The 27,629-nt window shown below is 54.7% G+C and overlaps 1 protein-coding gene across 17 annotated transcripts; it reads right to left on the bottom strand.

The window, feature by feature from the left end:
• Window positions 1–913: 913 nt before the first annotated feature.
• On the bottom strand, window positions 914–27,599 carry KRBA1 (KRAB-A domain containing 1). 17 transcript variants are annotated; one of them, XM_049094635.1, is made up of 18 exons: window positions 27,406–27,599; window positions 19,718–19,826; window positions 19,191–19,310; window positions 18,366–18,515; window positions 17,568–17,726; window positions 16,135–16,278; window positions 15,804–15,998; window positions 14,538–14,693; window positions 13,713–13,931; window positions 13,138–13,311; window positions 12,589–12,780; window positions 10,035–10,187; window positions 9,299–9,487; window positions 8,394–8,570; window positions 8,175–8,306; window positions 7,043–7,147; window positions 6,183–6,344; window positions 914–4,629 (listed from the first exon to the last, which is right to left on the bottom strand). In XM_049094635.1, the coding sequence occupies exons 1-18, from the start codon at window positions 27,415–27,417 to the stop codon at window positions 3,722–3,724; spliced, it is 3,456 nt and encodes a 1,151-aa protein (XP_048950592.1). In that variant the 5' UTR covers window positions 27,418–27,599; the 3' UTR covers window positions 914–3,721. The 17 variants fall into 17 exon arrangements, with proteins under 17 accessions (XP_048950592.1, XP_048950598.1, XP_048950585.1 ...); XM_049094641.1 differs by having other exon boundaries at window positions 19,424–19,844; window positions 27,406–27,575; XM_049094628.1 differs by having other exon boundaries at window positions 19,718–19,844; window positions 27,406–27,575.
• Between the last annotated feature and the right edge of the window lie 30 nt (window positions 27,600–27,629).

Genomic DNA, 27,629 nt, shown 5'->3' with positions numbered 1-27,629 from the left:
TCTGCCTCTCTCTGTGTCTTTCATGAATGAATAAATAAGTAAAATATTTTTTTAAAAATTGCTTCTAGGGATGCTGGGGTGGCTCAGCAGTTGTGTCTGCCTTCAGCTCAGGGCATGATGCTGGAGTCCCAGGATAGAGTCCTGCATCGGTCTCCCTACAGGGAGCCTGCTTCTCCCAATGCCTATGTCTGCCTCTGTGTGTCTCTCATGAATAAATAAATACAATCTTTAAAAAAATCGCTTCTAGTATGGAAGCAGTAAAAGGTTTTTGATAGTAAAATATGGTCAGAGAACATATTCTGTATAATCTCATTACTTTTAAATTTGTTTAAACTTGCTCCAGGACTTAGTATATGGTCACTTTTGTAAACGTCCTGTGTATACTTGAACAGAATGTATGTACTGTAGTTCTATGGTTCAGTGTTCTAGATATTCATCAATCAAGCCAATTTTATTAGTTGGCTTACTCACGTCTATATCTTTCCTGATTTGTTCTATGAATTTCTGAAAAGGGAAAAAAATAAAATTAAAATTTCTGAAAAAGGTATGTTAAAAATTCCCAAATCTGATTGTAAATTTGGGTGTTTTTCCTCCTAGTTCTTTAAATGTTGATGCTAGTAGAGGGAAGATGAAATGATTAAAAACAGACAAAACCCACAACATTGTCAATTAAAAAGAAGACAGGAGAGGTGCCTGGGCGGCTCAGTTAAGCATCTGACTCGATTTTGGCTCTGGTCATGATCTTGGGGTCTGAGATAGAGCCCCCCAGGGTGGGCTCTGTGCTCAGCAGGGAGTCTGCTGTCCCTCTCCCTCTGCTCCTCCCCTGCTTACTCTCTCTGCCAAATAAATAAATAAAATCTTAAAAAAGGAAAAAGGCAAGAGGGGGGAAAAAACAGAACAAGTGAGACAAACATAAGCACAAAATAAGACCATATATTCAAATCTAACTCTATCATAATTAAAATACACATAAATGGATTAAGGTCTCTAACTAAACAGAATTTGTCAAGTTGGATTCAAAAATAAAAGCCAACTGTAGGCTCTTTACAGAAGCCACATCTGGAACAGAAAGATGAAAGGTGGAGGAAGGTGGAGTCAAGTCTGGCCTGGGAGGGAGTGGTGACATCAGGGGACACGGCAGGCAGCAAACCATGGTCCTTACACCCCCCACCACGACAGCTCCTCTTCCAGTGGACCCTCTGACCATCCTGAAGCCTGGAGGCTTTGGGGAGCCCGCTCTGATTCTGATAGATTAAGCCTCTTCTTGCTTTTCTGGCAGGCAGCAGAGGGAAGACTTCAAGGACCCCTGAAATGTGGGGTAGGTTTGTATCCAGGTGCACCAGGAGCCACTGGCCAAACTACTTCAGGAATGACTACACTGGGGCAGGCAGGGCTGGAGCCTTCTCCACTCTAAGCCCTAAGCCCCAACCCCTGGGGCCTGGAATTCCTGAGTCCCAAATAGCCCCTCTCTTCCTCTCACCAAAGGGGACCACGTTTCCTCGTGAAGTAGGTGAAGGAGATGCGTGCAATGTACTAAACCGCACAGACTTTCTACCAAATTAGTGATTCTAGATTTTCCAGTTAACGACTGAAAGAGGGTTTTGTGCTTGGGCGGCAGTGGACCTGTGAGACGAACACACAGATCAGGAAGCTTCTTACTGTTCATTTTATTACTTGTTTTCCACATTCTTAAAAAAAAAAAAAAAAAACTTAAACTTCATGTACGGTGGGATTGGATTTGGACCACCCAGACCGGGCTCACCCTGAACATCCTTGTCTGCAGTACAGGTGAAGGCTGGCAGGAGGGTCACCCAGCGGAGGAGGGCGCGTGCCCCACTGCCAAGCACCGACAGGGGTGCCCCTGCAGGCTCTGCCAAGGACAAGCTGTGCAAATGCAAAGTCACTTATACCCTCTGAGCTCGTTTGCTCCTTTACGCCTGCCGCGCAGGGTCTGAGTGATGGCTGATACTCAGGAGGTCCACAAACAAAACCTTAAGATGCCATTCAAAGGTGGGTGCTGGGCCACCCCCATGACCGCTGCTGAGAAGGGGGGAGAAGGAGTGCACAAAACCTCTTCCTGCTGACTGCACCCTTCGTCCCCTCCCAGCCCTGTCCTACCCTTTCCATGGTCCCTGAAGCCTGAAAAGCAACGGACTCCTCTTCCTGAGGTCTTTGAATGGAAAGTCTAGAAGTTTTCTGTTCCTTATTCTTTTATCAAGTATGGCTAGATGTGAAGAGACTGCCTATTCTAAACATCTTACTACTGTGATCTTCTAGACCTCAGCTTCTGAGACAGTCATCTTAGGACTTACTCCTGACCTGGAAACATTTCAATGCTTCCCGGCACATCCCACCCCGCCCCACTCCATGACAGACTGTCAGCCCCAGGTCCTCTCCCTTCCCTCCCACCTCAGCAGGTGCTGCTTCCAGAGGGGCGACCAGGAGCATGGGCCTGGCCCTGTGTGCGTCCCCAGTCCCCTGACCAGGCACAGCAGCCACAGGACCTTGCTTGTGCCATGGGGCTACAGCCCCTGTAGGGCCTGGAGCCGGCCTGCACCTCTGCAGTGGCACCTGTGTTCCCTGACAGCAGAGCTGACCACATCAGCTCAGCAGGGTGGCCCTGCCTCAGCAACCTGGACACAGACAGTTCCCGAGGATTCCTCACATTTAATAAGGATGGAAGTGGGAACGTGAGCCTGGGGGGAACAAGCTGACCCTGGGGTAGGACATGAGGCAGGTCCTTCTGGCCTAGAGACGCCTTAGCCATGCTCACTTCTCCCAAGATGAATTCAAGAAGGCATAACCCAGTCTCTTACACGTGTTAGGGTTTGAACTGTGCCCCCAAAATTCATGTTGAAGTCCTAAGTCCCAGCACCTAACAGCAGGAAGGTCAAGTCACAGTGAGGGCGTCAGCATGAGCTGAGTCCGACAAGGTCCCTACAGAGGCAGTATCCCGAGTCGTGCGTACGGGGGTGGACAAGCAGACCAGTGACAGTGGGAGGGAGCCCTGGGGCAGACTCTCCCTCACTGCTTCAGCAGGCACCTGCCCTGCCGCCACCCTGACCTTAGACTGTGGCCTCCAGGCCATGAATGACTACCTGTGCTGTGGTCCGTGGGCCCCGGAACGTGCACTGCTCACCCAAGGGCCCATCTGGGAATTCCGTTCCACAGCTGACCTTCCCACCTTTCCAGAGACTGAATTCCCTCGAGGGTGCACAAAGGCAGGCAGATGAGCCCACTGGGTGCTCATCCTGGTCACAGAACCGACGGCGGCCCTGGTCCAGCTGCACCCGCGCCCCTTCCAAGAAGCTGAGGGCCTTTCCCTTGGTACCCCTACTTCTCCACTTAGACTCTGCAGGCAAATCCAGCATCAACCAAGGGGCAGGTTTCTCTCCAAAGAAAACCCACAGCCCCTCTTGACCAGGAAAGGGAGAGCTGAGCCCTCCTTAGTGCTGAGCCCAGGAAGGGCAGCTGCGAGGAGGCAGGGCAGCCGCTGGAGCAGCCAGGAAAACGTGGCATGCATATACGCGCGGGCACCCCAGCCACCTGCAAGCCAGGGCTGTCCCAGTGGGAAGGACAAGCTGGGGAAGCAGCATCTGAATGAACCTGAGCCAAGAAGGCCAGAGGCGTGGCTGAGATGCACACCAAAGAGTGGCCTCCCTGAGCAAACAGCGTCCTGGGGTCAGGGCTGGTCAGGCCAGTGGCAGAACACCCAGCCCCCTCACGGCCCGGAAGCGGGGAAGGTTCGGCTGGAGCAGGTTGAGGGGGTGGGACAGCCCCTAGGAGAAGGGGCCAGGGTCGGGACATCATCAGCAGGACCAAGCTGCTGAAGAAGGTGGCTAGGGGTCCCCCGCCTCGGGACCCACAGTTCCTCCTCGCAGGTTCTCTGGACCCCTGCCATCAGGCTGCTTGCATCCTTGGGCCAGCTGAGGGTCCCAGGTGGCACCACTGCTGAAAACCGTGGCTCTGCATCTCCCCTGGTTGTGAGAGAAGCCATCTGTGGGGGTAAGGCAGTAGGCACTGAAAGGAGGGGCGGACTCTGGTGACCCCCCGTGTGTCCAAGGGAGGCAGGCACAGGCACCCCAGCACAGCAGCTGCGTGCTGAGGAGAGAGGCTGCTGGGAAGGGCTGGAGCTGGGCCCAGAAGGTTCTGCCATGGGGGCATCTGGCGGCAGCTGAGATACTGGGCGGAACCTCCTGGAGAGGCCCGAGGCGTCACCGGCCCTGCAGCTGTCCGCCTGACCACGCAGGATCTTTGGTTTTGGCCTGGTGGGGCCCTTCTGCCTCCAATAGGGCAGGTGTCTGTGAGCAGGGCCGTTAGACCAGCGAGGTCCCCGGGAGGGGGCCCATGGCCAGGAAGCCTGGCACTTGGACCCAGGGCCACGGGGGCGCTTCCCGAGCCGATCCACCTGGGTCCTCATGGTGGCTACTTCCTGAGACAGGCCTGCCAGGGCCGTGGCGAGCCGATCCAGCTTCTCTGAGAGGGCGGCGCCAAGGCTGCGGAGCTCTGGCTGCAGACCACTTCCGCAGGGGCAGGACTGCGGGGGCGCCTGAGGCAAAGCCGGAGGGATGGCAGCCACAGGGGGTGGCTCAGGCAGACCTCTGGGAGGCGGCTTCCCGTGCGTCCTTGCTAAAACCAGAGCAGGGACACGAGATGAGAGTTCCTGGGCTGTCAGAGCTGTCTCCCCCTGGGGGGCCCCTTCAGCATCCTCCCCACCCACTAAGGCCCAGCCTCATATGGGACGAAGTAACTCGGGCTTGGGAATGTCGATGCCAGTGCTCATGACATCAAAGGTGGCACATCTCCTGGCTGCTCCCCAAATTCATGGACAGGATAAACCACAGCCTGGGTCTCAAACTCTCCTAGGATGGTAAATGGCCTGCCCACCTTCTAGGAAAAGGTTCAGCAGCTCTCTGTGACACCTCTGAGAGTAAGTGGCATCCCAGACCACCTAACCCTGCCCTACCGTGTCACTAGGCTGGGTCTGGAAATGCTCAGTGGACAGCAGGGGGCCAAGGCCAGAGAGCCTGTGGGAGAGGAGCCCAGGATGGTCAGATCGGCCTGGGGCAGGGAGGCTTTTAGTGCGGTGAGCAGGGGGCTGGTCAGTACCCAGGGCTGCTGGTCATCAGCACATCCCTCCTGACCTCTACCCCTCCATTCTGAGGTCAGAGTCACAAGATTTTAGATCTTAAGTTACTTTTTTTTTTAAATCACCTAATCCTTTGCTGTAAGGCCTCTTGGAACTGGCCTCCACCCTAGGCAAACCTCACAAGAAAGCCCTGCTACTACCAAGGACTGGTGGGGTAGCCTGCTTTCCCCTCCTTCTCTGCACCCCAGCCCAGCCCTGCCCCCCTCCCATCTGCACCCCAACCCAGCTCTGCCCCCGTCTCTGTACTTCCAGGCTTCAAACAGAGAAGTGGATCCTGGAGCACCACAGAGGGGCTGGAGTGCTACCTGGCCAGGTTCTCCAGGAAGGAGCTAAGCTAAGGGCAAAGATGTTGGCTGCGTGGCAGGTACACTTCTATCTGAGCAGGAGGCAAGGGGCGGGGTCACCTCAGGACAGCTCAGTGCTCTCAGGAAAGCACTGCACGTTCAGAGCAGCAGAACCTGGGAGCCAGCACTGGGGCCCCACTAAGCTGCCGGTGGGAGGGTCTGGGTGTGGGTCCCACAGGGAGCTGGAGCCCAAGCCCCACACACCCCCTCCGGGCCCACACACCCCTTCCGGGCCTCCAAGTGTACAGTGAGGAGCTTCCTCATGGCAGGTGTGACACAGAAGCCCAGCTCTTGGCTCCTGGGATGCCCTGGCCAAGTCGCTCACCATTACTGGGCCTGTTTCCTCATCTCTCGGGAAAAGTCTCCTCAAACGCCAGACTTTGATTTTGGGCATTATCTACCCTGGTATCCTTGCTTCTAAAAAGTACCCGTGGGCTTTGATGAAAAAGCCAGCTATTTCTGTAGGAAAACACTGAACAAAACAGCAACCTGAAGTTCAAGGTGAGACCCTTCCTACCTGTGACCCGAATAAGCCTGCAGGGGTGCTAGGTAAAAGCTTTCCCCAGGCTTCTGGCTAGCCTGCCCCGTGAGGAGCTGAGCAGGAGGGAAGGAAGATGGGTGACCACTGTAGACGCTGACCCCCTGCCCACCACCCTGTGCCCTCAGCGCTCCTGAAGCCACCGGTTCACCTGTAACACCTGGTCTTCCATTTCCAGGCCCCAGACCCCTGGATTCTTCACTGACCCTGGGCTTCCAGGACAGGGGACCGTGGGCAGATCCAAGAAGCTTGCTGGGGCCCGGCCCGGGCCTTTTCTCTGGCTGAGGGGCAGGGCAGGGGTTCACAGCTGCCCCTGTAGAAAGAGCACAGACCACCTGAGTTGTGGAGACCCACTCTGATGCGTGGATATTGGGACAGAGCCTCAAAAGAACTGAATTTTCAGGGCGCCTGAGTGGCTCAGTCACTTAAGCATCTGACTCTGGATTGGGACTCGTCATGATCTCAGGGTCTTGGGACGGAGCCCCAAGTCAGGCTCTGCACTCAGCGTGGAGTCTGCTGGTCTCTCTCCCTCCTCTCCCCCGTACCCCCTGCTTGCATGCATGTGCTCTTTCTCAAATAAATAGTCTTCAATTTTTTTAAAAAATTGAACTTTCAGCCTTTCAAACAATGGTTAAATAGGATGCAAGACAGATACACTGGGCCCATCAGGGAGTCCAACCCTGGCTGATGGGCCCCCGGGGCAGGTGTGATGAGGGTGGACTGGACTCTTCTGGAGTCCTCCACAGCAAGGGTGTGACACTTCTAGCTCTACTGCAGGGGGCCAGAAGCGGCAGATGGAGAGGGCGGTGATCTGCAGGCCCCATGCTGGGGGTGGCCTGCAGGCCGTGGGAAACTGCTCTGTGCCCAGCCCCCTCTGCCATGTCCCACTAGACCCACTGAGCCATGAGGAACACCGGTACGGCCGGGCCTGTGCAGGAGCCAAGGACCACATAGAGCCACTGGCCTGAGTAGGTGGGGAGTTCCCTTCCCTAACTATTATCCCACTTTTACCTCCTCCAGCACTGCCCAGAGGGCCAGGCCGGCCCGGGGTTTCCGGGTACACGTTTCTCCAGGGCAACTGGGACCTGCCTCCTGTCTTTTCTTCTGCTCTTCCTGCTGGGAGACACACTGGGTCAGGCCTGGACTAAGGAGCCAGGCTGCCTGGGAGAGCAGACACATTTCTGGCATTCTTGACAGGACAACCTCTAAATCCTCCCAGGTGGGCGAACCTCACTGTTGACACAGTTTTCATTTGTTTTCAAATTTTGAAAATGCACATTACTATCACCATCATCGTCTTACATACATACATACGTGTGGACACGCAGCGCAAGTGCCTGACTTGAACCTTTGATCGGTGGGCTATCCATTCAGAAGACACCCATCTCAGACAAACATCGCCAGCTGCGTGACATGGTGACTCACAAACCCACCCAACAGGGAACCAGGCTGCCGACCCATAGATATCCCTCTTTCAGAAGGCCCAGGGTGACACAGCTTTAGATAACCGGCCACCTGAGCAATCCCGCTTCTCCCTCGCTGTGCCCCTAATTCCTGCTCTGATGCTTTAAATTCACTGGTAAAGAGTGAACCCGCCAAACCCAGACACCCCACCCTTGAGCCAAATAAAGGCAGAGTCCCAGGTCCATGCCTGCTTTTCCTCTAGCTCTCTAGCTGCGACCACCCCATGTGCCCCTCAGGGACTGTGGGTAATAAATCCCATTCCTCGAAGTTCCCTAATGGCTTTTGCTTACATATGTCCAATGGTCATAAGAAGCACAAGGACTAGCCCCAGGGATGGTAAACGTCCATGGGGCCCCCTACGAGGGACATGGGCTGGGCAAGTGCCTCAGGCATCCCTCGCTGAGAGTGTCACTACTGACAGGCTGGGACCGATAGTATATATGCATATAGATGTTATTAGCGCATACAATGTGTAGTGTCAGAGAGAATGTACACACCTTAAGTTCATTGCCATCTAATGAAGCTCACTTGTTTAACAATCCTGGGATCCTATGTCCTACCTTCTCTCACAGACACAGCACAACTTACAGGGAACTCAAGCATGACAATAGTAGACAACTATGACAAGAGCCAGGCAAAGCGAGAATCCAGGCCCTCTCTCAGGAGCCCCCGCGCTCACCTGCATTGAGGCCGCAGTGGTCCCCAGGCTCTGCTCTCCCTGGGCCTTCACCAGGGCTGCTGCCAGTGGGGGCGCCGCCAGGGCGCGGGGACAGAGGGCCAGGACCCTTGTAGCCGGGAAGGCGGTCCCTCTCTGGCAACACAGAGCTGGTGTCAGAGCAGTGGCTACATCCCCCAGCAGGGATGGCTCCCTGGCCTATTCTGTCCCCCGCAAACTCACCCTGTGGGAACAGCTGCCAGAGCTCGTCTCCTTCTGAGCTGCTGAAGCTAGAGCTGGAGCCGGGGCTGGGGCTGGGGCTGGGACCTGCCAAGCAGGCAAAGCGCAGGGGCCTCCCAGGCAAGATCCCCTTCAGAGAGTTCTCCAGACAGTGGAGTGGGGAGGGCTTCATGGCTGCCCCTGGGCAAATGACAACAGAAGAACATTCTATCCCTTAGCCTGGCGGTGGTCAGGAGGACCCTCTGCCTTCATGAACAGGCATGCAGAGCTGGTCCCCCTTCAGGTCAGCTAATGGCCCCACACAAGCTCGGGGAGACCCTGAACAGCTCTCGCCCTTGCCAGTTTCCCAGCTGCTCTAGAAAGCCAGCGGGGAACATTCCTGAAGTCTCAAGTCCCTGGTACCAGCCTCTAACAGACTGGTTCCAGACAGGCCCCAGGATTAGAGGCAGGCACTTCACTCGGGACTAGTGGTCCAAGAGCAGAGACTCAGTCACATCCACGGGAAGCCCCCCAGGGACCGTTTTTTCTTCTGGGAACATTTAGAAACACCACGTTTATCCAGATGAGTCAGACCCTGCCAGCCTGCTCCAGCAGGCCCAGGAAGGAACACGGCTCCAAGTGCACAGGACCAGCAGCAGAGGGAGACCCCACCACCCCAGCAGCTACAACAAAGCAGATAATCAGTCGTCTCCCAGAGAAACCCGGTGGCTGCAGGGAAACCATCCTCCCCTGTCCTTTCAGCGATCGAGTTTCTGGTCTTCCTCCAGCACACCTCAGGGCACTGCAGCCAGGGGCACTGGGCTGCAATGTGAGGGACAGAGGAGATGGACAGGAAATCTAGTCCCTCGTCGAAGATTTTACTGGGAGGGAAGACGTGCCACCAAATACCAGGGCAGATGTCAGCTCACCATCTTGGAGCCATCTCCATGGCCCCGGCCTGGGGGCCCCGGGGTCTTTGAGCCCTCGCTGGTAGCACACAGGGACGGGGACGCTGCTAGAGGTGAGTGCCTGTGGGCTGGCCAGCCGGAAGCTCCTGGTGGGGGCCTCTCCCTGCCCCTGTCCCAGGTGGGCTGGCTCACAGGCCTCGCCTCTCAGCCCTGTTTGAATGAGAAGCCAAGAGGCCTGTCAGCCCTGTGGGGCATGGATGCAAGAAGACACTGGACAGAGGACAGCTTCTGCCCCTGTTGGCTTCTTGGGCACAGGAGCTCCAGTTGTGGGATGCACGCCAGCCCTATAGGTGTTCCCGGGAGCCGCCCCCAATCTCCCAGGACTTGTTTATCCCATACCCAGCCCCCTGGACTCCTGGAGGCCCCCCAGCTCAGCCACTGCTCTGGACCAAGGTACACGGGGACAACACAGCCAGGATTGAAAGATACTCCACTGCCAAGGCCCTGGCTCAGGCCTGGACTTGGAGCAGCAGACAGTGGGGCTGGGTATCCTGCCCTGCCTCCACCTACCACCCAGATGCTGGCCACGCCCTTTGGCTTCATGGCCTCACACAAGCCTCTGCCCAGGCCATTTCCAGAGCATCTTCTCCTCTGAGGGCTGGCTGTGGGCCTGCCAGCTGCATGGGGAAGCAGGGCTGGCACTGGCAGGGCAAGAGTCGTCTTTCCCTGCTCAGATGCTGGGGAAGCCGTGCTTTACCTTCCTTGTCCGCCGTCCAGTTCTTGGGCTCTGTTCTCTGTGGCCCCCTGTCCCCTGCTGAAGACCAGGACAAGGCTGACTGTGGCCTGAGCACTGGTATCTCTCTGAGACAGTTCTCCAGGCCCTGGAGCGGGGAGCTTCCCACTGGGCTTCCTGTGAAAACCCAACATTTGCAATCTTGGGTAGTCAGAGGTCAGCCTCCACAAAGCCCAGGAGCCTTGTCTACATCCTCATGTCCAGGGAAGCTGGGGCCATGGGAGGAGGCACAGGGCACTGGACCTGTCACGCCAGGCACCTGGGCCCAAACACGGGTCAGTCCTGGCTCTGGGCAGGCCTCCTTGGCCTGGCCCTGAAAGAAAGAAACCTGTCCCAGCCATCTCCACAGAGCCTGGTCAGTGGGCGGTGACAGGGGTGATCAGACACAGGCACAGGCTGGGCTCCCTCATGACACCCTGCTCCACCTTGGGATGGTTGCCACCATGCTGCCCCGGCCACAGAGGACCAAATGCCATAAGGCTCCCTTGCCTGGTCAGAGGGAAACACTACAGGTGCCCTCACCACAGGTATGATGTAGCAAGCTGAGAAGGCCAACACTAGTGTGGTCGCAACTTGAGAAAAAAAAAAATCACAAATATCCCATTTCTAGTGACAGAGCTGTAGAAGCAGCTGGAAGTAGATGAACCAGAAGTCCAAAAAAGGAAAAGCCCCTTCTACATGAGCTGACATGGTGGACACATTCTTTCCTGAATGCGTTTGCTGACGCGGGGCTGACAGGGCATAGAGAGAGAGAATGGGAGTTTCAGGCTGCGGCATGGGGCTGGAATAGCAAAGTTCAACTATAAGAGACCCCAAATGCAGTTACCCTGAGTTCTAAGGCAGCACAGGGAGCTGGGCTGAAAGCTTGTAGAAGGCAGCATGAACTCTCCTGTGGTTTGCGTTATTTAGAAAGCAAAGTACACCAACGGGAGCTGTGCAAACAAGCACCATGCTAACCCCTATGGATGGACACTGCGCAGCGGTTCGGAGGAACGGGGTGCTGCCAGTGTTCAAGAAACATGCAGAGAAAATTCGGGAAGATGCCAAAGGTAAATGGTAAAATAAAAAGCAGGGTGGAAAAAAAAAAAAAAAAAAAAAAAAAAAAAAAAAAAAAAAAAGCAGGGTGGAGGTGTGTATATAACACTACTGGCTGTGTGAGGGAACCAGCACTGGGCCATGCAGGGAATGCCTCTGAAAGGTAAGAGAACTCAGCTGTGGTGACTTGGGGTGGGGATAAGGGTGGGGGGTGACAGCATCTCTCCTCTATAACCGTTTGCAGCTTTTGAACAAAACCCTGTGATCACCTATTAAAAACCAAAACTTGGAACGCCTGGGTGGCTTAGCAGTTTAGCGCCTGCCTTTGGTCCAGCGCATGATCCTGGAGTCCTGGGATCAAGTCCCACATCGGGCTCCCTGTGTGGAGCTTGCTTCTCCCTCTGCTTGTGTCTCTGCCTCTCTCTCTCTCTGTGTGTCCCTCATGAATAAATTAATAAAATCTTTAAATAAATAAATAAATAAATAAATAAATAAATAAAATAAAATAAATAAATAAAAATAAAAATAAAAACCAAAACTTGGGGCACCTGGGTGGCTCAGTGGTTGAGCGTCTGCCTTTGGCTTAGGTCATGATCCTGGGGTCCTGGGATCAAGTCCCGCATCAGGCTCCCTGCATGGAGCCTGCTTCTCCCTCTGCCCGTGTCCTTGCCTCCCTCTGTGTGTCTCTCATGAATAAATAAAAAATTTTAAAAACCCTAAAAGTTAAAAAAGAAAAGGTGGCTGCACTTGGGGAGGAAAAAGCCCCCACAGCCAGAGCCAGCCAGGGCCGGGCGCAGGAGTCCAGGCTGCCACGGGCACCAGGGGGGCCCCAGCGCTGCTCTGTAGGCTCCAGCCAGCCGGGGGCAGAGTCCTGGGGGCAGCTCCAGGCCTTTTGCAGACAACACATGACGCAAGGTCTGGAGGCGAGCAGCAGGGGACCGGGTGTCTGTGGACAAGGCAGACCAAGAGCACTCAAAGATTCGAGTGGGGGCAAAGGTCAAGAGGGGACACTAGAGAGTCCTGCAAGATTCCAAAGAGGTGTGACAGCTCACCATGGACACCTCCACGCGGGAAGCTGAGGAGAGACATGGGTCACCAGAGACATTCCTTAGGGTGGTTTTACATGAACTCAGGACATTTTTTCCTAAGTTGGAAACATCAGTTTGATGTTATAGGCATTTCCTTGTGTCTGGGATAAGGAAAGAGTTGTCACAAAGGAGATGACCTTCTATTTTTTAAAGGATCTTAGATGTTGTCCTACCCCTTCTGAGCCAAGTCACTAAAACAGATCCTCCACCCCTCCACCCCCGCCCTGACCCACTGCCGCCCTGCAACAAGCCCTGTGTCTGCTCCTGCCACAACACCCCCGGCTCTGCTCCAGAGGGCACAGCAGCCTGGGCTGGTTGGGTCCGACATGATGGCGGGCAGGGGGCCCTCTCGTCCTTCCCCAGGACTGACCCCAGCCTCAGGCCAGCCAGCTCACCTTTTCCAGGCGGACGCGCCTGGCTGCCCCCAGGGCTCTGGAAATCCAGGTCCCCATCGGTGCTGCTGGATGAGGAGAAGCTGGGAGGGGTGCTGTGGGGACCTGAGGGGAGGACAGGGCTGCCTCTCACATAGCCCTGCAGACTCAGAGCCAGAAGAGGCCCCACAGTCACCTCTGCAGGAAACAGCACAGCTGACATCAGGAGAAAGCCATTAGCCAGGCGGTCCCCTGGGCCCTGGGCTATGGGTGGGCACCCAGGACACCTACCCCAGAGGATCTCGCACAGGGTCTCCCCTTAGCTTAGTGGCTCAAGCACTAGTTAAACCCACATGAACCCATATGTTTGTCTCATGGGGCTGGAAAGCAAGTAAGAGCCCTCAGAGGGGGCGGCAGACCAGAAGAGTTTAAGTGGCTCCCACCACACTCTGGAACTGTTTGGGGAGAGGCATCAGTGAGAAGCTAGGAAGGCCATGCACCTCCAGAGGCCCAGGATGAGAAGCGGGGGACCCACCGGCGTCCTCAGCACCCTGAGCCCAGGGCCCCATTTACCTTCACTGTGTGATCTACAGGACTGCAGCTGGGGCCTCTGGGACCCGGGGTCTCCTGGCTGAGAGCTCTGGAATCCAGAGGCTGCCGGCGGCTGGGGAGGTAACGACCCACTCAGGGGAATGCCCTTCAGACAGGCCTCCAGGGCTTCCAGGGGTGAGCTCGAGGCACTGCTGGCTGGTACAGGGGAGATGGCTCTATCACCATCTCAGGCACATTCCCCTGGCCCAGCCCTAGGCTGGCTGCCCCAACCTGCCTTCTTCAGGGATAACACCCTTGAGGGAGACATGGATTAGCTCTCTGGTCCTGCAGGGTAATGACATGATCTGTACCCCAGCCCAGGGGCCGGGTGGACAGACCCACACATTATGTAGTGGGGCCAGCTTCCTGACAGATAGGAAATCTCTGTAAAACAAGAGTATCTACAATGGAAGGCTGCTGGATGAGGCGGCTATGGGTGAACAGAGGGGAAGTCACTGCCTGAGAAGGACAGCCAGGTCCTCCCTCCATTAGCCAGCAGAGCCTCGGTGGGGCCGAGAATCCCACTGGAAGACTTGAGAGATGCTCCCAGGCCTCACCTTGAGCTACGGGGCTCCAGCTGGGCACTTGGCCCCCTCTGGTCTCTCTGTCACCCCCCTGGCTGCTGGTGGCAGAGGGGCTGTGGGTCCACTTGCTGAGCTGACAGGATGCAGGAGCCAGGGGGCTCTGGGTCCAGCCATCTTCCATCTTCACCACAGACAGCACATGGCTAGCTCCAGGACCAGGGCCAGGAGGAGGGGTCTGGAGGGGTCGGGGCCCTGTGGGAAGACCCCATGAGACCTTTATAGGGTCAGGACCAAAGCCCCTGGCCTCCACAGCAGTCTCTAGCCCCAAGGCGGTCACCCATTAAACACCAGCAACTCACCCTCCCATCGTGCCCTGGCCCCTCTGGGGTGCCTCCAGAGGCTTCTACTGAGAGATGTCACATCGGCTTCCTCAGGTGGCACCAAATCTTTCCTCCAAGGCTGGTGAGCCTGTCTCAACTCACCTTTATCAGCAGTGTGAGAAGCTGCGGTGTATGGAGATGCTACCCCAGTCCACATAAACATAACAACATGACAAGAACGCCCAATTCAAAAGTATGCCCCAAGGGTCTGTGGGGCCAGCACTGTTCTCAGCCTCCCCTGCCTACACTTCCTCCCTTCTGGAACTTTTAGCTCTCCTCTAACAGCCAACCTGGATCATGAACACAGACAGATGAAACACCTCCTACATGCCCAGCTCCGTCTACAGGGAGAGTCCCTAACGTAGCATCTCTGACCTACACAGGAGGTGAGGGCCTGAGGGCCTGATGCGGAGCCCTGCTTGGAGCAGGGGAGGGGGGATGGCCCTGGGGCCATTCCTGCCCAGCCACAGGCATTTACCTCCAGAATTCCTTTGGCAGGCCCCTGGATCCTCCTGCAGCTGTGGGTCCCTCACTCCTGAGGGGCCGGAACGTCTGTGAGGAGCCTCCGGGATCTCCTTCAGACAGTTCAGCAGACCCTGAAGGGGACAAGCCCCAGAAACTGCCTCTGTCTTCACTGTAGGAAACAGGAACATATTTTCACCCTGAGCCCAGTCACAACAAACAACAAAAGGTAGACAATCCAGGTAGGGGCCAGAAATCTGGAAATGTGGGTCTTTTTGCAACTCACTTAGACTTGCACAGGCCACTGTCTTCTTGGTGTTTGGTTTATAAATGCCTGTCCCGGGGCGCAGGGGCAGTACAGGCGGCTGAGCACCTGACTCTTGGTTTCTGCTCAGGTCATGATCTCAGGGTCATGGGATAGAGTCCTGGGTCTGGCTCCACACTCAGCGAGGAGTCTGTCTAAGACTCTTTCTCCCTCTCTCTCTGCCCCTCTCCTCACCACCTCCCTCTATAATAAATAAATAAATAAATCTAAAAAAAACAAAACAACAACAACAACAACAAAAAAAAACAACCTGTTTTCACACCCAAACCAGACAGCTGGAGGGAGGGAAGATGTGAGAGCACAGTACCAAGGCAGGGCACGTGGCGTCCCTGCCAGCACACGGGAAAGGAAGTGAGCTGACAGGTCCCTATCTGCCCTTGGTTCCCTGTGCCCCAAGCAGAGCTTCTCTCTGCAGAGGACGAGGCTTTTCTCACACTCACTCACACATGTATATTACTGTATCCTAGCCTCACTGTACCTGAAGGTGGGAACAAGTATCCCCTTTTACAGATGGGGAAACCAAGCCTCAAAAGCTTCAGGAGGCTTTCCTAGTCTTTGCAGCTAACAGGCACCAGGCTCTAGGACGGGGCTCCTGCCCCCACTGCACCACCCAGTCCCCCCCACCCCCTGCCGACTCTACACACCCACTTAGAGTCAATGCAAAGTGACATTCAGCAGCTCCTCCTGAGAGGTTCCATATTAGGACAAGTAAAAATCACAAAAGGATCCAGGGAAAAGTATTTTTGAGTTTCCTTCTACCAGCTGACCAAATGTCATTCTGCTAAGAAAGCCACCTGGATCTGGAAATAGGAAATAGGAAATAGTGGAGCAGGTGTGTTGGGAAGGTTCCTTTGGGAAGACATTGTACTTACAGAGAAACAGCTACAAAAAGACAATTCGAGCCTTTCAGAGGTTTCAGAAACCTTGGCCTGAGGAGACAGGTCCCCAGGGACTCACCTTCCCAGGGTGGGCTCCCAGGCCCCAGCTCCACTCTGGTTAGCTGAGAGGTGCCCTGGCCAGGGACAGGAGGTGGCAAGCCTGGAGACACCTCAGGGTTCTGGGGCCCAGGCATGAGGATTTCCTTCAGGCAGTTGATAAGGCCTTCCAGGGGGCTGTTCCCAGGAGAGAGTCCTATGGCACCTGCAAGACCACCTGTGTGAACAGGCACAACACCTGCTGCATAGGGCTGTCAGGGGGCCTGACACACCTGTGTGAACTGAGCATACCTGTTTCCCTTCCCCGCTCAGCTTCAGGGCACACCCCACTCTCAGCAGAGCCAGCCTCTCACCTGTCCCCAGAGTCCCTCTCTCCTGTTTTCCATTCTCCTTCTTCCTGCTGGAGCTCCTGCTGGAGCTAGAGGTAGGAGGGCTGGGCTCCCCAGCTAGGGCTTCTGGGCCTTCCTTCTCTGTAACTCTTGGTTTGTCAGCAGTTTCTGTTACAGGAGAGACAGAAAGAGGAGACCCCTGGGTGGCTCAACCCCAAGGTGCCAGCCTTGGGCCCAGGGCGTGATCCTGGAGTCTCGAGATTGAGTCCCACATCGGGCTCCCTGCATGGAGCCTACTTCTCCCTCTGTATCTCTGCCTTTCTCTCTCTCTCTGTGTCTCTCATGAATAAATAAATAAAATCTTTTTTTAAAAAAGGAGAGACAGAAAGGTCTTTCTAACCCTAGCTCCTGACTGAGAGGAATTGCCCCAGATCGGTCCCCATAGAGGGCAGGCCTCTCAGTCCCTGCCCCCTATCCCATCCCCAAAGGGCAGCCAAGTCCTAGAAACTTGCATTTGTGGCAGAGTCAGTCTCTGCAGGCTTGTCCCAGGAGTCTGTCCTGGCACAGGCATTATATTTTAAACACCAAGACTGCTTGCTCTGAATAACCCAGAACCCCCCAGTTCCAGCCTCTGACTTTGGCTCAATAAGTGAGTCCAGCAGCCTTGACACGCAGGACCCAATCTTGTACTCATGCTTCTCAAATTTCAGCACATGTACCCGCAGAGCAAATCTGCCAGAGGACACCCAAAATCATGGGCTAAATGGGGTCTGTTTTTCAGGGGTGCCAATTTTAGTCCATACCCATTTAAATATTTTAAAATATTTTAAATAGGGGCACCTGGGTGGCTCAGTCAGTTAAGTGTCTGCCTTCAGTCAGGTCATGATCTCAGGGTCCTGGGATCGAGCCCCACATCGGGCTCCCTGCTCAGCAGGGAGCCTGCTACTCCCTCTCCCTCTGCTGCTCCCCCCACTTGTGCACTCACTCTCTCTCTGTCAAATAAAGAAATAAAATCTTTAAAAATAAATAAATAAAATATTTTAAATAAAAAACAGATATTCCAACAAATACAAAATTTGCAAGAATCTTTTAAAATACAATCAGACTCTACAGAGAAATTCTAGTGGCTGCCCTTGCCCTCTGCTGCTCTTGGGGCTGCCTTGGTGAGAAGGTCTGAGACTCAGAGCAGGTGCACACAAGTGTATTCCTGTGCCGATGGGCCTGCATGTTCCCTAGGCCTGCGGTGCTCTGCAAGCAGGGCTGGGAGAGAGGCTGCTCAGGGGCCAAGCATCACACTTCCTCTTTGGTCTACAGACAGGGGCCTTTGTCCTACTCTTTGGGGAGCTGGCCCCCATTAACAATAAGGGAAACTGAGTTCCAGGAACAATGAAGAGAGCACAGAGTCCAGTCTGCCTGACTCCAGGGTCAGAGGCCTGGCCCCGCTGGGTCACACTCACTGATGGGGAGGGGGCTTCCCTGTCCACCGGCTCCAGGCAGGCCACTGGATGATGAGCTGCTGCTGGATGTGGCAGCCATGCTGGGCCAGCCAGTAGGTGTTTCTGGAAGGCAGCTGAGCAAGCCTCCGAGAGGGCAAGTCTCCACGGTCACAGCTGCTACTGGGGAGGAGGAAGAGGACACCCGAAGCTAGATTTAAGCCCAGCAAGGGGTATGCCCCCAAAGTTGTCCCATCTGGGCCTTCCTTGCCCTGTTCCATTACAATGACCCAGATGTCAGCATCCTCTGCATCATCATTCCTCGGCTCTGAAACATCGATTCAGAGTCTTGTTCTGATGAGACCACCTCACCCCTACTTTCTTTCTAGGTCATCTACCATCCACTGAGCAGGCTCGAGGGCCAGGGCTGGTGGGCACAGACATCTCGAGGAGGTACAGTCTGAGAGCTGAAAGCACCAGCTGAGCAGAGCAGGGTTAAGGACCGAGAGTCTGGTGATGTGGGAGGAGCACAGGCTGAGGGGGGGGTACTGGGCCCCACTGGCCATGCTGATGGGGCACAGCTTCCTCTCCTCATCTAAGAACAGGGACTGACCTCACCTGCCACACAGCCCTGACGGTGTGGCTGAAGCCCTGGAGAAATGGGCACGAGAAAGGCCAGGAGCCAGTCTCACCCATGACCCATTCCTTCTTGGGGGCAGACGTGCTACTGGGCATTTGTGCAACAGGTGACCCTAGCTAGGGTCTGGCCGGGGCTAGGCAGGCACCCGGCACCCAGCTGCGACTCCACTTCACCTGACTTACCGTCAGGGCTGCCCCGTTCCCCGTCCAGGCTGACAGCTCCACTCCCACTCTCGCCCTCTGGGCTGACCTCCCCAAACAGGAACTCTGGAATCTCCTTGACCAGCTGCACCAGGGCGGTGAGGTGAAGGCTGTGCGGGGGTGCTCCTCCTGCTGGAGAGGCCACAGTGAACCCCCACGCCCTCTGTCAGCTTGGCACTGACGCTTCTGCGCACGACTTCAAACCAGCCTTTTACCCCGTGAGTAGCAGCAAAGGAAAAACTGAGGTCCCTGAAGTGAGAAGGATCTGCCCCAGGGGACAGCCAGGACCAGGGGCTGGGAACTCCAGGTACTATCCCTCGGTACCCGGTACCTCTCTGAGGGGAATGCCAAGGAGAGCTGCTCCCTCCCACCAGCCAGACCCTCTGGCACTCCTACCCTCCCAGCCTAACCAGGGCTAGGCCCGTGGGCCACATCCCCCATCCAAGGCCTCCAGAAGTCAGCCCTGTGGCAGCACTCAGGAGCTGCCAGCTGGCTCTGCATGGTGGGTGGCAGGAAGAGGGCTTGAGTAGGGGACACTCTCCAAGAGTGACCCCAGGTTTCTTCCTGGCTTTGCATACAATGGGCAACAGTGTGCCAGGTTCACAGCCTGGGGGGCAGGGAAGGAAGTGGGCAAAGGGTGAAAGGTCTCGGAGAGGTTTGGGTATAGAGCATGGCAAGGGCTGAGGTCACAGCATTCCCTGAGGAGTAGAGCCAGGGGCTGAGGACCACACAGTGGAAGGGACAAGGTTGCCCAGGGGGACCAGGATATCCAAAATGGCCTGTCCCTCATCTGCCAAGATTACTCACCCAGGGGGCCTCCTCCCCTAGGAGGCTCCTGTCCCTCACCAGCATAGCTCCTGCCTTCCATGGTTCCTCCAGGCTCCGTAGGAGACAAGAAGGCAGAGAGGGGGAGCCGCTCAGCTGTCCCTGGGAAAGAAAAGAAGGAGGCACAGCCCCCTGGGAATGGAAGTCGGCCTCCACCCACCTACCACAACCACGCAGGCACCTGTTTACAGGTGTGTTTGTGTGGTCCTCCAAACCTCAAGAACCGTGGGGCCACAAGATGCTCAGAGACCAGGCTGCTCAGTGTTCCGCCCATTCTGGAGTGCCCCAACTGAATCTTACCCAGAACCCTGGGGCAGGCTATCAAAACAACGATGGAACAAAAGATCAGTGAGGCCCCCAGTTCAGTCTGAGGCTGTTGGACCATCACCTCAGATGGCATTCATTTTGTTGGTGAGACTAAGGCCTGGCAGGCCCTGGCTGATTCAGGACTGGCTTGGTCCTGGATCGCGCCTCCTGTCACTTGTCAGCGGGGCCGGGACGCTCCTTACCCAGGGAGCGCAGTGTCTCATAGTTCTCCCGCATCACGTCCCGGTAGAGTGCCCTCTGCCCTTCGCCCAGGAGCTGCCACTCCTCCTCGGAGAACCGCACTGCCAGGTCCTGGAAGGCCACGGACACCTGTGGGCACAATCTCGGGGGAGTTGGGGGTTCCCTCCCAGCGCCACCAGTCTCTCTGTGTCCCCAGGTATCCACCAGGAAGTGGGGAGCAGTGAGAGTATGGTGCGGGCCTGATGGGTGGGAGCAGGTGAAGGCAGGGCGGGAATGTGCTCAAGACACAGTGCTGGGGTTTGGACTGTGTCCCCAAAAATGTATGCTGAAGTCCCTCCCCTCGTCCCCCATGAACGTGGCCCTATTTGGAAACATGTTCCTCACAGATGTAGCTGAAGAGGAGCAATAGGGTCACACAGGGAGGAGAAGGTCAGGTGACAATGGATGCAGAGAATGAAATGACGCAGCCACAAGCCAAGGAAAAGGCAGGACCAGCAGAGGCTGTAGGAGATGGGAAGGATTGTCCCCTAGAGCCTTCAGAGGGAGCCCAGCCCCCCACCCCCGCCCCACCATCACCACCCTGGTTTTGGCTCCCTGGCACAGGGAGAGAATCCACCTGCTGGTAAAGCCTGCCTGGTGTGGTTCTTTGTCACAGCAACCCCCCAGGAGCCCTCACACTCTGTGACCCTCAGCCTGGGCCTAAGAAAAGGTCAACTCCAGGCTGGGAAGCCCAGCCAGCCCTAAAGTCACCATGCTGGAGAGTTACTGGAGGTAATAAGCAATCTTGGCCTTGAATGTGCAAGGCCCTGGGGTCCTATCACTACAACATTAAGACAAGATACACATAAAACAGGTAAGTCTGATAAGGAACCAAACACTCCATACTCTTAGTGGGGGATGACCCAACAGCCAGGAATCAAGTAAGCAAAATGTTTATGCGGCCCCTCCCAGCCCCACAAGGAAGAGAGCGAGAGAGAGAACACCTCAAACAGCTTGGCAAGTCTAGAGGAGGCAGATCCTCCTGTACCAGGACAGACAGACGGCTGTGTGACTGGGAATGAAGAAAACCAGCAGCCGATGCACCTGTACTGGTGGCCCTTGATCCTCAGACCCCAAATCCTATGGCCACAGTTCTACAGACCCTCTGGCCCAGCCAGGTCAGTGCTGGTGTCCAGCTGTTCTGCTGGACTCCAGGCCCATGCTGGGCTGAGCCTGCCCTCACTTCCCTGGCCGCGCTTGACCTCCAGGGCCACGGCCAGCCACAGTGACCCCCATGACCTTTTACCACCAAGCCCGTGCAGCCCGTGGGTACTATGCACTGCAGGAACCCATCCAGGCCTCCATGCCTTGGTCGCCACACTCCCCCATTCTGGCCCCCTCCCTGACCTCTCCACTCTTCACCCCTGTAGGCTTGCAGCCTGGTACGCTGTGGTCTACTCTGCAAGGAAGGGCTCTGAAGAGACCTGGGATCATCCTTGGACAGTATCCCCTGCTTTGTAAGACATGAGAAACATTCTGTCCTCACTTCTTTAAAAATCATCCCTACGTGGGCATTAAAATGGCGATCAGACCCTAGAAGATTACCTGCGTCTGAGAGGCATGCACTTAAAATTACAGCAAAAATGACCTTCGTGCAAATTAAGCAAACAGAATATCAATTATGGGAAGGGTCCCTCTGCTGTAGAAACAGATGCTAAACTCTTTGTAATTAAAATTATTGAACAAAATGAAAACATTCCTAATAACGCAAAGAAGTTAATCTACTGCCTTGTTTCATCAACTCAAGTCAGCAACTTTAAAAACCATCTCTGTGGACAGCCCCGGTGGCTCAGCGGTTTAGCGCCACCTTCAGCCCGGGGTATGATCCTGGAGACCTGGGATCGAGTCCCACATCGGGCTCCCTGCATGGAGCCTGCTTCTCCCTCTGCCTGTGTCTCTGCCTCTCTGTCTGTCATGAATAAATAAATACTATTTAAAAAAATAAAAACCATCGCTGCTAACCTTGGCATTGTCACTGATGGCATCTGCTCCCCACACACCTCTTACCTTCTGACAGCTGGCACCACCACATGGTCACAACTGCCCTCCACTCTCCTGCTGAATTGGTCAGGGCCCTGTCCACACACCTGGCTGGAGGCAGCCTATCCACAGACTACCTGCTTTCAGTCCAGAGGCTCCCAAATGCCCTCCCGCCCACTTGGCCAGCCAGCAGACCTTCTGGAAGTCCTCTCCACCCCGATAGGCCAAGTATAGTTGCTCCCTTTCAGGAACACATTCAGACACCCTCAAAAACATCTCTCAAAGAGCCATCCTCATTTTTCCTGGACTTTGGACAGATACAACATAGCCAATGGTAGGGTCTATGCAGAACAGCTAGCGGATCAGGCCTGAGGCCACTGTCCCTGCAAGGTTGGCCTTGGGCTACTGTTGGGGAACTTGGATTTCAGGAGGGTGGTTTACTGGGCCAACTATTTGCACAGCGTGGTTCATGCTGGGCATCTACTTTTGCTCTGGGACTCTGGTCTGTGTTAGGTGGAAATAGCCACATGACCAGCCACCAATGGAAACCCTGAGCGCTGAGTCTCTAGTGAGCTTCCCTGGTAGACAACATTTCTTTTCATTCATTTCTTTCTTCCTTTTTTTTTAAAGTAGGTAGGCTCCATGTTGGGCATGAACTCACAACCCGGACATTAAGAGTCACGTGCTCTATGGACTAAACCAGGTGCCTCCCTTAGTAGACCACCTTTCACACCAGCCATCACAACTCAGCCGGAAGAATTATGTACATCCCATGTGATTCCACTGGGAGAAGACTCTGGAAGCTCACACCTGGTCTCCTGTATATTTTGCCCAATGTGCCTTTACATTTTATTTTGCTTTGTGTCCTCTCACTGTAACAAATCACAGCTGTGAATATGAGTCTATGCTGAGTCTTGGGAGTCCTCCTCGTGAGGGACTTGGGCCCCAATACAGGGTCCCCTTATATTTCCTGACAAGACACAGACACTTAAGGGCTCAGAGTATGCCCCCACCTGGCAGGGGACCTCATGGCCCAGCCTTGTTCTAGGTTTGAAACCTCATTCCCCATTGCTCAAGCCACTCCCTTCCATCCCAGAGCTCATGGCCCACCTGCCTGGCTCTGCTCTCTGGTCTCTCTGCTCCTCCAAGATACACTCCCACTCTTCTCTCTCTCCTAGGCTGAGGAACGTCAGGGCTGATGGAGCAGGGGGACACCTCAGTCAGAAAGTCCTCATCTGCACAGTAGTCCCAGAACTTCAGACTTGTCCCAACTGGCTCAGTGTCAGAATGGGCACAAACACTGTCTTATTGGCTAACCACATGTGTTTTTGCTTGAACGTTTCGGTCACTATGTTTAAACATACATAGATGCTGTTGTGATGAGTACGTGCACATCCTTTAAAAGTAATACTGAACTGATTTTAAAATATTTGCAAACACTACAACTGAATGTACTAAGTATACAACTATGTAGGGTTCGGGGGAGTTTTCAACATTAAGGAAGAGGATCCCAGAGTCAGTGAACAAGGTTGGAACCCCCTATTTATCACCCCACTCACCCACTGCTCTGGAGGAGGAAAGGTGGGGAGGGGCAGGAAAGGGCCAGTGGGCTACAGTTATTCTGCTGTCTTTTGTTTGCCACACAAAAATTTATTAAACTCCCACTCTGGCCAATACACCAGAACAAAATAAGGTGTCCCCAGGACCCGGAAACTAGTCAAACCAACCCCACAGGAAAGATTAGCCATCTGCAGGAGGGGGCCCAAGCCACCGGCAGACATGTACAGTCTGGGTGCCCTACCAACATCAGGCTCTGTACCTTCGAAACAAGAGTTCTACCCAAAACACACCCCCAGGAGGCCAGTAAGAAGAGACCAGTCAGGGTGGCCTCAAAGCTCATTTCTTCTTTACCTTTTGGTAGCACAACACATGGCTGGTTCACCAGGTCCAAGTGAGCTCCAGGGAAGGTCATGCTGATATCAGCTACTGAGCATGGAGGATCTTCTTTCTACCAAGGCCACTTCCCCAGCCCGGGATATTAGCTGATGCTCTCCTGTGCCCTCTCTATGGGACATAGCTCATGTGAACTGAAGCCAGCCTGAACATCTCCCATCTGACAGTGACAGAGATCACGGGCATGTGGCTACTTCTCTGCAGGCAAGGTTTCCCTGACACATGCTATCCTACATGTGGCCCAGGTATGTGAGACACTCAGCCTACCTTGGCTCCACCTGCCTTTCCCTATCACCTCTAGCTTGAACACTCACAGGTTACTGGCACTCTGCTAGATACTGAGATGTGTCCTCACAGGCTCTATTGTCAAGGTACCCAAACATCAGAAGTGTGATCCTTCCTTTCCGAGCATTTCAGAGCTCTCGTTGATTAACAAGGCGGATCTCCACAGGCAGCTGGTCAGACCAGTTGGTAGAAAAATCACAGGGCCAAGTCTAGGATTGGGATCTCTGAACTGAGATCTTTTCTGCTCTGCTTAATTGTGACTATCACCAGTAATCTTGGTACACCTTAAGAAAACAAGCATCAAACATCTAATTTTAGAAATTATCATTACCCAGTAAAGTCTGTAGTGGCAGATCTTGAGTACAAAGAAATGTTCCTGTTGACACTGCTAAATGGCAGAGTCCAAACGGCACTGCTCTGGCTGGGGCGGGGAACATGGGAGGAAGGACCCAGCAGAGCCATGTGAATGTTCTGGGGAGCTAGTTTATCCCGAGATGTCAGCAGACAAGTTCTCTGTTTAACAAACGGAGTGAAAAATACTCTCTCCTCGGCCTTATCAGAAGCTTTTTAGAACATAATGACTGAAAAAATAAAAGTGCTTTTAGGTTCAAATGATTGACTTCACGTTCCTTTTAATTAGGTCTGACTTCTCTGCCCCATCCTTGATTTACTAAATCATCAGTAAGCCCAGAAATCTAGGTTTTCAAGCCTCCTACGACTCTGACAAATTCTTAGTTCAGAGCCACAGGCCAGGGGAGCACTGCAGCCCTGTCACAGGCTGGAGGCCTGCCCAGCCCTGCTGGAAATGAAACATATGCTGGGGCACAGACCCCTGAAAACAGGCTTGGCCCTCCTTCTTCCCAGTAGCCAGCTCTCAAATGCTGTGCATTTGTGAACCAGAAATCAGACAACTGCCTAGAACTTTAAAGGGAGGGATCTTTTTTTTTCTTTTTAGATTTTATTTATTTATTCATGAGACACACAAAGAGAGGCAGAGACATAGGCAGAGAGAGAAAGCAGGCTCCTCCCAGGGAGCCTGATGCGGGATTTGATCTCAGGATCCCGGGATCATGCCCTGAGCGGAAGGCAGACACTCAAACGCTGAGCCACCCAGGTGTCCTGGGGCAGGGATCATTTAATGCTGATTTCCACCCAAAACAGGATGGCTCTTCAATTCCTCCTTGAAGAGAATTTCTCCTTCAGTAATGGGTGGCTCACCACATTCCCAGCAGCTGGTCCTATCACTGGCCCAATGTGGCATTTAAATCCTGGATGTAGGGGTGCCTGGGTGGCTCAGTTGATGAAGCATCTGCCTGCAGCTCAGGTCATGATCCCAGAGTCCTGGGATCAGCAGGGAATCTGCTTCTCCCTCTCCCTCTGGCCATCCCCCCTGCTTGTGTGCACTCGGTCTCTCTCTCTCTCTAAAATAAATAAATAAATAAAATCTTAAAAAAGAAGTGCTGGACACACAGATGAGCTACTGCATGGGAGTTAGGGCTGGACTTCAGGAACCAGACTGCTAGAGTTCCAATCCCTGCTTTGCTCCATATTAGCTATGGGACCTTGCTAAACTACTTAACCCACTTGGGCCTCGGTGAACTCATTTATAAAATCAGGATCATAATGACCTACAGCACAGGGATGTTGTGAAAAGTAAGTGAATCAACATAGGAAAAGAGGCTAGAACAAATACTGGGATGGACTAAGGGCTATTAGTGTTACATGGTCAAATCTGTCTGCTTGACGTCCACCTGCAGGTCAGAGCCTGCCACCTCCAGCTACACAGAATGGGCTCTTCAGCACACACTACTCCTGACTTTGCCTCTTTATCTCCTGGCTAAATATACTTTAGACAGCTGGAAGAGATGGATTCCAGGTCTTTCACCATCTTAGCATCAAGACAAATTCTCCAAAACAAAGTTCTTATGAAATGGAAATGGGAACTGACTATGGCCAGAATAGGTGGTTCAATCAATGGCCTCCCTCTGCCCAGGAAAGGTGGAGGACAAGTGGGGAGTATGCTTGCCTTAGAGGATGTTGTCTTGCAGTCTGGATCCACTGTCCTCCCTGGGCCCTACTTCAACTCCTTTGGGCTTTCAGGTCTGCCTCCCTCCCTCAACCAACAGGAGAAAAGCTTTCTGGATTGACCCAGGGCTGTTGTTAACTGTGCAGCCTCTGAGCTCACTGCCACCATGCTGTTCCTCCTAAAACATTCCTCCTTACCCTGTCACTAGCCCAACAAGAAAACCACAGCTTTGGTGCCCACAGGACCTGTCCATCTTTCCACACTCCTTCCCAGCCTAGATCAAATCCCCCAGCGTGCCTCAAGTTTGGGTTCCCAGTCTGGACCCTGCACCCTGCTGCTCCCACTTATGGGCTGTGCTCACACATCCCTGGCCTTTGGGGAGTCACACTGGACAGGAAGACAAGAGGCCTTCCCTGTAACTCTCTCTCTGTTATCTACCAATCCCCAAAGCCACTCCTACCTACCTTCTCTGTGAGGCTACACAGTGTGAGGATGCATCCTACTCGGAATATCAGATCTGAAGGACTGGTGGTCCAAATCCCTCGTTTCGTAGAAGAGGAAATTGCAGGAGAGCTTAGCACAGGACCAGTGGGCATACCCGAGCAAGGGTATCCTTGGGCTGCTTTGCTGCACAGCCAATGCTGCAAGGAAGGCCGCCCCTGCTCCCACAACATCCACTTTTCCTGGTTTCTCTCCCGATTGCAGGCCATGAATGACTGGAGGTTCTGGCTGCAGGCGGCTAGGTCTGGCCACAGAATGTCCCAGCCCGCTATCCCAATACCCACCCACCTCCAAACCATGGAGTCTACAATTGGCTGAGGATGGCCCAAGTTCATGGCCACCAAAATTACAGAACTGGCTCCAGGCGTCCACCCAGAGGAACTGCAACAACTCCCCATTGGTATCATCATGTTTTCCTGGCATCTCCCCAGTCCCGCACACAACTCGCCCAACTCGTGACAGATGTGGCTCTTCCTCCAGCTCTAGAATCTACAACCTGGGAGTTTGTTTCATGTCCCCTCCCCCAAGGATCCAGGATCCTACCCAGAATAAAAGCATCAGATTTACGCCTTCCCCTGAGGCCTTGATGCCCACGGCTCCCAGGATAACTAATAATTAAAAGAAGCCAGGCCGAGGGAGGGCGACGCGTAACCCCAAGGAACGAGTTTCCGCAGGTGGAGACAGGCTCCGCGCACAGGGCACTGGGGGTCAAGGGCTGGGGAGGGCGCCGGGGGTCGTCCGAGGACCTAGACTCCTGCGCACCAGGCCCGTCGGGCCGAGCGCAGCCCGATACCACAGTTGGTGGATGCCGGGGTCTTTGCCCCCCCGCCGGGGGACGGCTCCACGCCGCGCCCAGCTGACCCGCCGAGGCGTGGGTCGGTCCGTCTGTCCTCCGGTTCGCCTTACCTGGCGCGCCATCCCGGGACTCAGCCTCCGCGCTCAGCTTCCGGCGCGGCCCGCGGCGCCCGCTCCCCGGCCGCAGACTGTGCCGCGACCCTAAGCGACAGCGGCGACCGAGGTCAGCGCGGGACGAAGCACGGCTGCGGCCACGGGCAGCGGGGGAGAGGCGAGGCTGGGCACGGCGCGGCCGCCGGAGGCCCCCACTGCAGGAGGGGTGGTCCGGCTTCCGC

The sequence above is a fragment of the Canis lupus genome, chromosome 16 (genome assembly GCF_003254725.2).
Source record: "Canis lupus dingo isolate Sandy chromosome 16, ASM325472v2, whole genome shotgun sequence".
Taxonomy (NCBI): Eukaryota; Metazoa; Chordata; class Mammalia; order Carnivora; family Canidae; genus Canis; species Canis lupus.
Note: the sequence above shows the minus strand (reverse complement) of the source record. Positions and strands in the feature narration are given on the sequence as shown.